The sequence below is a fragment of the Ciona robusta genome, chromosome 12 (assembly GCF_009617815.1).
Source record: "Ciona robusta chromosome 12, ASM961781v2".
Lineage (NCBI taxonomy): Eukaryota > Metazoa > Chordata > Ascidiacea > Phlebobranchia > Cionidae > Ciona > Ciona robusta.
The window spans coordinates 1,397,917-1,409,284 of NC_143246.1; the positions used below are offsets into that span (position 1 = coordinate 1,397,917).

Here is an 11,368-nt window from a genome sequence, read left to right on the forward strand (position 1 = left end):
ATATTTAGGCGCAAGTTGGCTCTTTACCCCAATATTGTATATGCATATTCTAATCTATACGGATAAGGTCCTACTGTGAACAAACCATAGGACCTTGAATTTATGCCAGAGTTGGCCCAATACCATGTAGCGTAAACATAAACAACACATAACAAACACCTTTCCTCTTTGCTTCTTCTTCTTCTTTCATCCTCGCAGACTCAGCTTTTCTTTGTTCTTCCATCTGCAACATAACCAACATTATAATAATTGTTACTGGTGGTGCAAATCAGTCGTTTTAAAGGGGTTCTTATTTGTGCCGAATGAACTGTAATTGATCGTTAAAAAGAACCAGTGGAAAAAATAGGGCATTTCAACAGAAACAGAATCAGAGGTATTCCCACATAACATAGTCACAATTTTTTTTTTATTAATTATGATGTCATAAACACAAAAATGATGTCACAAACTTGTTCTTGTCTTCGTTTGAATTCCATTTCTTCAACTTTACGCTGAACTTCATTCTCTTTACGACGAATAAGAGCAGCATTCGCCAACTTTTCTTGCTGTCTGTAGTTTAAATGAACAAGTCATAATATTTTACATGGGTGAGGTCCTACAGGCATGGGACTTGAGACACATGGGGCTTTAGATTTAGCATTTTGGGTTTAGCATAGATTGAAATTTAGCCAATTACCCCAATACCCAGAGTTCTGTAACCAATCCATATTCAGCAATTGGTTTGGAAAGGTACCATAATTCATGCCCTGACTGACTTTGTAAAAACTAAATTGTTTTTTCTTGTTGAATGTCTACAAAGAGACAAATATAGCGTGAGAAATCAGCCTGCTTTAAAACTTAGTAAAATTTGGCGTTTCTGGCAGATATTTAAGTTCAAATATTAATATTTACTTTTTAGTTTCTTCCATTGAAGTTTTCCTTGTTCTCGTGATGTCCTTCTGTCTCCTCGCCTCCTGTAAAGTCCGGATCTTATCTTGTTGGATACGGTTCAAGTTCTCGCCAACCAGCACCAGTTTGTTCAACTCTTGCCGGGATTTCTGCGAATATTAAGTTTAATGCATTTGTATTTGCGGCGATATAAATATTTTTTATCATTTCCCAGACATCAAGACTTCATAGGTAAAGATTAAACTTAGTTGGACAAATAAAAACACGAAACTCACGTTTAATTGAGTGGAAAGTTGTTCTAGTTGCGCTGCCGAACTTTTCTTCTTATTTTCCGATTCTTCAAGTTGAACACGAAGCCTCTTAAGCGTGAAGACCTTGCTTTGATAATCTCGTTGAGCTTGCTGGACCGCTTCATCTGGGTGGTATGTGTGTTAGTCAAAAGAAAAAATAAAAATAAAATACACAAACCAAAATGTTAAAAAAACACACACAGATAAACAAGCAGAAACAGAAACACACATGCATTTAAGTACCAACAAACAGATATACAAACACATATATACAAACACATATATACAGACACACACGCGCAAACTCACCCCCGTGGCCCCCGCTTCCCTTGTATTGAATCTTGTCGCTCAAGCTTTGTTTTTCGGGAAGAATCGAATTCCATTGTTGTTGAATATACTGAAACAATATTTATTATAATGTCAGGATATTCATTATGATGTCATGATATTCGTTATGTCAAAATATTCATTATGATGTCATGGTATTCATTTGATGTCATAATATTTATCACTTTTTCATGAAAGATAAAAACAATTTCTTTAAAACCACACCAAGCAACCACATATGTTAGAGATGAAAATATCCAAGATAAGAACAATGGAATATAGGAGTGACAAAAACTGAAGATTAATTTACCAAAATACAAACTTACTTTCCAAGGATAGTCAAATTATTACAATTATAGAAATGTCATCTTGTATTACATCAAGTTAACCTAGCTATGTATTAGGTTTGGAAAAACTTTATAAACCTTTTTTAATTTTATAAAAACAGAACTTTGAAAATTGAGTCGCCAAAGCTTCGCTATTAAATTATAATAAATATTTAGAATTTTAGATCGCTACAAAAATACACTGGTTTATGTTTAATGATGATTTCCACGGTAAAACTTGTCCCTTTTATTGTTAAAAAGTATAATTTTATTAAAACAATATCAAATCCGAGGCGGATGTTAAAAATAAAAACATAATTCCTTCAACACACCCACCTCAATCTGCTCTTGTTGTTTCTGTACAAGATTATGTTTCAATTCTCTTTGTTTATTCACCGCTTCAAGTTGTTCGTTTTGTTCCTTTAACCGAGATTCAAAATCACGAGCTCGTGTTTGGAGCTGCTTCCGTTTCTCCAACTTAAGTGAAAAAAGAGATTTTATATATTTCGCATATAATGCTGCTATAATGGGATGTTCCCATGGTTGCCACTCCCATGCCCACAGTCGAGTTGCTGAAGCTATTGCAGCGTGTGGATAAGCAGACATAAATTCCCCTGTTTCTCCATTATTACAAGTAAACACAAAAATAATAATGACATACACACCATCAAAACCTAATTAACATTAATTTAAAATAGAAACACCATTAATACCAGTGTATTTAGTTCAACATCCAGTGTTTTGGTTTTTGCTCGTAAACTCGTCACCGATTCTTGTTCTCGTAGTTTTAACTGAAGAAGTTCCTTTCTTCTTAACCTATTGTGATGTCATATTAAGTTAAATTATATTCAATGTTACCTTACAAATGACAAATTAGGATGTTCTCCAGGAAGGCACACAAAGAATTATATTTACTTGTGCCAGACAGTGGTAAAACAGGGAAATTTTCAGTTTAACTCCCTTTAACTCAACATTTTTGGAAAAAAGAAGGGGTTGTACCCTAAAATGCTATTTGTGACTGGGTTGGAGGATACATTTGGCCACATTGGCAACATCAAGCATTAAACCCAGTTTCCCCTCAGTACGAATCATATTATAAGTCAGACTAATCAAGCTGTATGAACGGAACACCCGTGCTATAGCAACTGTTGTTGCTCCGCCAGGAGAGGATAGAAGTTACATTCATTCATCTTACATTGATTCATTGACACCAAACAAGCCCTACCTTTCCCATTCAAGTTGGCGCTGACGTTCCATCTCACGTTGCGCGGCTTCCTTCTGCTCCAGTGCCTTTCTCCTTTGTTCCTCTCTTTCACGCTCGATCGCACGCTGCTGCTCCCGTTGTCTCTCAATCTCTTCCTGCCTTTTTCTTTCTTGTTCCTGTCTGCTCCGAAAAGAGAACATTGAAAAAAAGACGATTAGGCAGATAATATTGTTTTAAATTAGAAATCAGATTCCAATTGTATCCAGAATGTTGGGGAATTGAGTTATTAGACCTACATCTAACTTAGAGAATAAAATCACCATTATTGAGTGTCTATAATCGCTTTGATGGGGTCTGAATAGTAGCACCCTTGGTGTTGTGGTAAAACCATTCCTTAACAAAAGTCATATTTAAATAGTTAAAAAAACACCGAACAACAACAAAAAAAACAAACCTCTCTTTTTCTCTTTTTTCCCTTTGTTCTCTCTCTTGTTGTTCCAAACGATTTTTCTCTTTTTGTTGACTCTCTCTGTAAAAGAAAATAAAAATGTTACATAAACTCACATAATTTTAGTATTAATAATACACACAAACAACAACAGGTAAGCACACTAACAAAAACACAAACAAAAGAAACAACAAAAACAACTTACAGCAAAGCCAGCCTTCGTTTTTCAAGTTCAAGATTTCCTTTTTGAAAATTATCTCTTCTACGATCCTCGAATGAAGCGAAAACACCGCCATCTAGTGTGTCGTCATTCTATTGTGTGAATGATGTTGTTTAGTGTGGGGGTAAGATGGTACATGTAGGTTGGGGTAAAATGGTACTAGTAAGACGGTACATATTTCTATTTAACTTTTAAACATCCCATTTGGTAGTAAACAAGCACTTTATAGAACCATATAACCGTATCCTCACGACTCTAAAAGAGTGTTGATAATAGTTTAAAACACAATTAGGAAATATTGGATATTATGTGTTAATGGTATCCATCTTACTCCACAGTACTTTAACTACAGAATGCAAGTGATAAACTGTTTCTTCAATTTCACCCAATACATTTCCAATTTAAATGAGAATATATATAAAATATAAACATAACTTACATTAGGGGCCATTGCACTTAGAGGTGTGAGCAACCCTAGTTGGCCAGGATTCTGAGTTTTATTTTGTGAAGTTCGATAACTCGGTGGTATTAAGTTTGGGGGTAGAGTGGTTGGGATGGGGTTGCCTGGGGATAACGAGAGTGATTATAAATATGCTGGTTCTGTGATAGCTGAATTATAAGTCTGAAAGTAATTTTTTTGAGTTCTAATTATCGCATTCAGTGGCTTGGTCAGAACAAATATGAAGGGAGGTTCAAATTAAAAGGTTAAAAATTGTGTCTAAAACCACCCTTTTTGGCTTAAACACACCCATTTTGCATCTAAATAAACACATTTTAGCATAGTAAAAAATATCTATTTTAAACAAAGAACTAGATATCGCAACTTTATATTTAATTCACGGGATCAAAATTGATGACGAAGTAATTCTCATTTGAATATGAAATGAATGTAAAATTTAACAAATAGTTTGTGTTTCCAGAGAGAAACAGTTTTAAAGAGGGATGGGTCACCTTAAACCCCTGAATGTACCACTGCCCACTGGCTAAGTATAATATATTTCAATCCACACCTGCTTTTGCAACATCAGTTAGATGCATAGCCAACACAAACTCCTCTTGTGATAATTTGCCATCGTTATCAATGTCGCTGAGTTGCCAGATCTTTGCCAAGTTCATCTGTGCAATACCACTGCCATTCAATATATGTCGTGCCTGCATTCCTATAATACATGGAAAATATTTATGGAGAAAGCCTTGTTAAATATTGGGGAAATAAACTGCCTAAATAGTTTTCAACGCTGCTGTATGTTTATATACAATGTTTTTCTTAGCCAAGCAGCGTGGATTCATTGCATCATGATAGCGGTTGTTTGAACCTGGCAATTGATTACAACATAATGGCAATTCACACATTGATAATTATGTCATAATGACAATTCACACATGGATTATTTAGCAAACACGAGTTTGAATACCAGTTGAACGCACGCTTGTAGGAATGACGCATAGGTATTGACATATTTTAACGAACGTAAACAAAGTTTGTGCGCAGTAATAATGGCGTCTTCCTTTGGTCAAACTTAATTCCTTACCCATTATTGGTCCAGAAAAAATCAAAGGGGTTGCCAGGCAACCCTGCAACCTCGTAAATTTACGCCCGTGATGGCAATAGAATTGGGCTCGGCGCTCGGCCCAATTTTGGATGTCCTTTTCATGACACTTTTAAAGGAAAATAATGGCACATAATTGTGTTGTACAATACAGTCTGTATTTTAAGTGGTAACTGGGAAACAAAGCAGAGAATATAACACTGGTATTCTCACATTGTGAATCCAGCATTCCAACAGTGAAAATACAATGCATAGTAGCATACTAGCTACTGCTCTATAATTATATTACAAACCTGTCAAAAATCCAGTCTTAGCTCGATCATTTGAGTTGAAGAGTTGATTATATTTAAGTTTGGTGGTTTTAGGAATCGCCCATTCTTGGCTGGACCTTTGAAAAAGTGGAGATTGTGTTATAAAGCTTAACCTACCAGAGCCTTTTGCCACTTGCGACAGTATAAATAGCATTTTAAAACACATGTCTTGGCAAGTATTGCACCCTCAAGCAATATTTTCTAATAGTGTACAGAAATATTGGAAAATGTTATGCCTTCTCTTTTATACCTACAGTTTAATAGTAGTGTCTGCCCAGCACAAGTCTATGCTACTTAATACACCACAATGTTATAACACGAGTATAAACAACAGAAATAGTTATTGTTATTAACATCATCAATATTAGTTATTCAGTAAACTGGTATTTATAATCCATAATCATAACGTAGTAGCCATGATTATTATAATTGATGATAAATAACCTGGCAACCACAGAATATCAAACACTGTGATGTCATAATAACCATTTTCAAACTCATGCTAGTCATTATTACAGTGATTTTCAACCTATAGAGCGTGACCCAAATGTGGGTTACTTTTTGATTTGGTTGGTTTGCTTACTACAAGGGTTAACAAAACCCTTTGACCGTTATTGTAAAAGTTAAATTATTTTAGAGTAATGTTACAAAAATTCGGTTATAGTTATTAAAAAAAAATTTGTGTAGTTTTAAAAACTGGGCCCAGTATTTCAATGTTAATTTTAGCATAATATTCGGTTCTATGCACTGAAAGTTTGAGAAGTAATTCATTATATTATATTGCATTATTATATGATATTGAACAAGAAACAAACCTGGAACTTCCTTCATTGAGGGAACTGTGACGTGAAAGGGAAGTTTTGCTTCCAGGTTGAGGTAGTTGGGAATCTGGGCAATATTACTGTGGTAAACAATCTTTCAATGGCTCATTTGGTATGAAAAATGTTGTGTATTTCCAACATTTCGTTTGCCATTCAGCAAGATTTAAGCTAAGATTTATTTATTCAAAATTTTGGGGTTTGACAGGTATATTTACAACAACAAAAAGATAAAAAAGAACAATTATTATTTTAATGTTAGAAAAACTAACTTGATGGTATGCTGGTAGATGAACTGACGGGTAATCCAACGTTGGAACTTCGACCATTCGTAATTGTTGAACCATAAACTGGTGTATTTATGTTGTTACCTATAAATTTAATACATATATGTAATAATACAGAACTATAGGCAGCAGCGGGCACCTTTTTATAATAGCAAGGAAGTGATAGTTAGATACACAATTATAAAAAACACACACAAAAATAAGGTTGTTGAGTGTTAAGTGTCATTCACCCGGGTCAAAACAACCTGTACAGTTCTTGAAACATCGGTGAGCAAATTAATGTCCCAAGACTAGATTTTAGAAAATGATGTTTCTCATGTTTGACACCCACAGGTTTATCTCTGGTTTTATTTTGGCAATAGCACCCTAAATTTTTTAATTTAAAAACGGCTATGAATTACAATTCTACATTTTTATTATACACCACATACCTTGCATACCAAAGCCAGTCTGCATTGGAACCATTGACTGTGGTAAGGTGGGTGGTAACTCCACGCCTTGTAATGTGAGTTTAATAAGTTTCATAGCAATTGAAAACTCAGCTTTATCCATTTTCCCATCACCTGTCACATCAGCTAGTTGCCTGTGAGGGAATATAACAACATGAACACGGGTGTTAAACCTGGGGTGGCATGGTATATAGGCCTACTCTGCAGATTTTTGCACTGTAGTAATCAGTAAACATTGGAACCAACAAATAGATTTGTTTCATTGGAGTGTGTGTCTAACTTTCTCTGCCTCCCCTGTGTTTATAAAAAGTTTGGCCCTATGAAGATGAAGATTAGATTAATACTTCTTGGACAAACTTTTACAGTAATGATTTATTGAACTAAACTTTTGTAGTTTAACTTGGAAAAAGTTAAACAAAACACACTTGTTGTTTATCTGCTAGGTGTAGCGACCACGCTTCTTTCTTCCAATTAAAGTAAATATTTTTTAACCATAAGCAAGTTTTAACGAATGTTGTTTTGTATGCCCATCCTCCTGTCTTTTCGTTTTGTGTATTAAGCTGTTCAATAGTTAACAAACATACAAAATGACAAAGATGGTCACTTAATCTGGGTGGCTTTACAGCAACTCACAGTGGGTTGCACATATTTAATTAAAGCAAATTATAATGTAAACAGAATATGATTAAGGGGGCAAAAAATCTTCTACACTTAAACCAGAAAAAATAACCAGACAAACAAAAAACATTTTAATAATATTAAGAATTGCAACTGTCCAAATAACATCGGAGTTTTAATCATTCTATAATTTAATTATGACAGTAGTAATAAATACATATGGATTAACTTAATTGCATGTGCAATGTGTCTGTAATAAAATACCATATAGTGTAATTTTAAATATATAGTAGGGTTGGAACAGAAAAGACACTTTTCGCACATAATATCCAAATATCCTGATTAAGTTTTTAACAACTAACAACGGTCTATTGAAGTCAAGAGTATATGGTTTGCTTCTAAATGGAAATGGAAAATAGAACGAAAAGGTGTGTCATCTTCCCCCACCCTACTATATCTATATAATTACTTTGCTGCAAGAAATAAATATAATCATTACATATTTAAAACTATACAAATATTATATGATTATGGTGAATAAATGTAGAGCACCGTAGATAAGGTTGCTAGGTGATTGACATTGAAATGTTCTGTTACAATTAGCTACAAGTCGTTACATGGAAATGGTTTTACCACCCCTGTGATCAACTATGTGAAACATAAACCATAAATCTTCATACAGACTTACTTGGAGACTACAAGAGTTATATTGCAACTGTCTGTATAGAAGCAACTTTAATTATGTAACTTTTATAATACTTTAAGAATAATAACTTAACAGATATTAGTGCAGTATTGAGTATCATGCTACTGTTACTATTAGGGATATGCCATCTTTTTCTATTTAGTTTAATATATAAAACTGTTAAAGTGAAACATTTTTATTTTAAAAATCAGGTATCGTATATATATACTGCTCTTTCCAGTAAACAATGCAACATTGCAACCAATGAGATGGAATTTGTTTGGTGCCTATGATTAAAATATTTGCATAACCTAAGTTATTATATTCAAATGATAATGAGAAACATTTTACATAAAAATCAAAAGTGAGGTTAAAGGAAAAGAAATCTTGAATATTTCATATTAATGTTGCTGCTAACGGTGATACTTCAATTTGGATTAATGAGTGAGATTGAAAATGAATTATTTATGCACCTCATGCCCACTGTCAAGGAACATGGCTATTCCCTTAATATAAGTGCAACTTTTTTATTTCTTATTTTACTCACTTAATATTTTTTAAATACAAAATTTAACATTTTTCTCCACAAAAAAAGTTACATTCATTATTTTTATGATTCTGTGTGCAAGTGCAATTGTTTTTTAACAACACCCCCGCATATTACACGAAACTTGACGACTAAATCATCATTCTTTATTATAGGAGCTTATCTTTTGGTAAACCACGGTGCTCTTTAGGCGCCAGATTAAGTGAATCCACAAAAATAACCCAGATGCTCTAGACTAGCACTCTTCAACCGATGTGCACAGTGCACCCTAGGTTGCACCAAAATATGCTAGGGGTGCACCAGTGCAAAAGGGTATACAAGGGTGCATCACAAACTTCAACAATTTTCAGCAATAATGTTCATTTTTTAACTTTTTTAACAAATTTAGCCACTTTCCCACAGTTTTGTCCCCAGTTTTTGGTGCTGTCTTTGCAAAACTAGTCTTCTCTTTAACAGCAAACGACCTATTCCTAATGATTTTGATCCGTGTTGCTTTTCGACTAAACAGGAACCTATTCTTGTACACATTTCTCCTTGATGACGTCATTAGTTTTACGGTAAAGCAAGCAGGGGTGCATAAGTTCGTAGCAACAGCTTTATGGGTTCATCAACCCAAAAAAGGTTGAAGAGCACTGCTCCAGACTATCACAGAGGGTGTCACAACCTAGGGCATGCATATGTTAGGCCGTTGACTTACCATATTCGACCAAGAATAAGCGGAGGAAGGTTTGACTGAAGAAGAAAGTTTCTCGCTTGGTCTCCGGTGAGGAAACCAGCCATCGGCATCAACTTGTTGAATTGAACTTCATAATTTTGTCTTTCTTCTGCTGTTATTATCCACTGTACAGTGGGGTGTGCTGTAATAAATAGCATTGTTATGTCATTATCAAAACAATGAGTTTACTAAGTGAGTATTGAAATAAACAATAGGTTATCCAAGATGAAGCATTAAGTTTACCCAGTATACTATTAAAGGCATATTAAGTTACAGGTTTCACACAATTTTTCAAACTTTTATATTGAAAATTGTTCATCATTTATAATCACAACAATTTTATATTTTTACTAAACATCATTTATACTGACAACACTGGAAAATGTATTTTGTTTGAAGAACATTTTCAACTGGTTTTGGGGATTATTTTTAAAATTTTGAAAATCCGTGGTGCTAGTGAAGAGTCCACCCCCCCCCCTTATTTGCTAATCACTAACCCCTATAACCACTAACTACTAACCCGCTAACCACCAACCACTAACACTTTCCACCAGCCTATTCTGCTATGTATCGGAAGATTCTTCACTAGTGCCAAATCCGCATGTTATTTTATGCTAACTTCAAATATATTACATCACGAAACGATTTTTAACTAGAACTGCAAATTTATAAAAAAAACTTAAAGATTGCATACACTTGACATTTACATCAGAGATGTGTTCTAAGCAGAGTGAATTGCTAACAAAAACGGGTTTTAAATAAATCGGGCAATAAGTATCTTGAAATGGTTTGAAGAAATACAAAAATAAAGAATCTTTAGTTATAGATCACTGGATGAGGCAACACGTTTTAAACGTTTAGGGTGGGGATTCTTCTCTCTCAATGTAAAGTCTAAGCAAATTAAGCTTACCTTGCATTGGCGTCATATTGAACCCCGGTGTTCCAGTCATGTACTGCGCCATGACAATTTATAAAACTACTCAAAACTCAATCCAAATATCACGAGGCAAAATCATTTCAAATTTGCTGCAACTGATGTAACGACTCCACGAATGCTGGGTGTCGTTTTTATTACAAATCCATGCGTATTCACTTGGCACACTTAGTAATAGTATAATAATCTTACGCTGCAGAATATAAAGAAAGATTTAAATAAACAAAATTACACCAAACTAAATTTTCGCCCAGAATAAATTTCTAAAAAAGTCACTAGGATAAAAACAGGAGTCGTAACATTTCGTACAACAACATGGTGTCACGGACTGTCAAGAATTTTTAACACGTCGATTAATTTTGGGCACGGCAGTTATAGGCATGTGTAAAATTTGAACGGGTGTTTAGTTATTACTGTCGATTTATAAGTAGTAATAAGCAAGAAATTGCAAGTTTCCGAATATACTGAAGCATTTACATATATCTAAATCATTAAATATTAAATTTCATATCATATCTATTCACGCGAGCCAGCGATGGGGGAATTTTCCGATATTATAACACAGGACTTCTGTGTTACACACGGGCAATTACAGAAAAGAAACCTTCATAAAAACCTACAATGACGAAAGGGTTGGGGTTTAATTCTCTAGCTACGACGTGAACGCATCAACCGCGCTGCCAGGCCGGAGATATTGCTGTACACTGCACTGTTTGCATGTGGCATATGCAGCTGATATGTTGCTGTAGAG

General features: G+C 34.4%; 1 protein-coding gene across 2 annotated transcripts in view; it reads right to left on the reverse strand.

Moving 5' to 3' along the window:
* The window catches only part of LOC149726287 (intersectin-1-like), a 32,410-nt gene extending 21,565 nt beyond the window's left edge, over window positions 1-10,845 (reverse strand). The window contains exons 1-18 of one of the 2 annotated variants that reach the window (XM_089889922.1): window positions 10,594-10,845; window positions 9,666-9,825; window positions 7,101-7,252; window positions 6,655-6,753; window positions 6,380-6,452; window positions 5,547-5,641; window positions 4,714-4,863; window positions 4,143-4,267; window positions 3,689-3,795; window positions 3,490-3,564; window positions 3,057-3,215; window positions 2,545-2,647; window positions 2,168-2,308; window positions 1,488-1,575; window positions 1,164-1,303; window positions 892-1,037; window positions 450-549; window positions 160-223 (exon numbers count right to left, since the gene is read on the reverse strand). In XM_089889922.1, coding sequence (XP_089746048.1) covers window positions 160-223; window positions 450-549; window positions 892-1,037; window positions 1,164-1,303; window positions 1,488-1,575; window positions 2,168-2,308; window positions 2,545-2,647; window positions 3,057-3,215; window positions 3,490-3,564; window positions 3,689-3,795; window positions 4,143-4,267; window positions 4,714-4,863; window positions 5,547-5,641; window positions 6,380-6,452; window positions 6,655-6,753; window positions 7,101-7,252; window positions 9,666-9,825; window positions 10,594-10,645 — 2,029 coding nt within the window. In that variant the 5' untranslated portion in view covers window positions 10,646-10,845. The remainder of the gene's footprint in view (window positions 1-159; window positions 224-449; window positions 550-891; window positions 1,038-1,163; window positions 1,304-1,487; window positions 1,576-2,167; window positions 2,309-2,544; window positions 2,648-3,056; window positions 3,216-3,489; window positions 3,565-3,688; window positions 3,796-4,142; window positions 4,268-4,713; window positions 4,864-5,546; window positions 5,642-6,379; window positions 6,453-6,654; window positions 6,754-7,100; window positions 7,253-9,665; window positions 9,826-10,593) is intronic. The other variant, XM_089889921.1, reaches the window with a different exon arrangement.
* Between the last annotated feature and the right edge of the window lie 523 nt (window positions 10,846-11,368).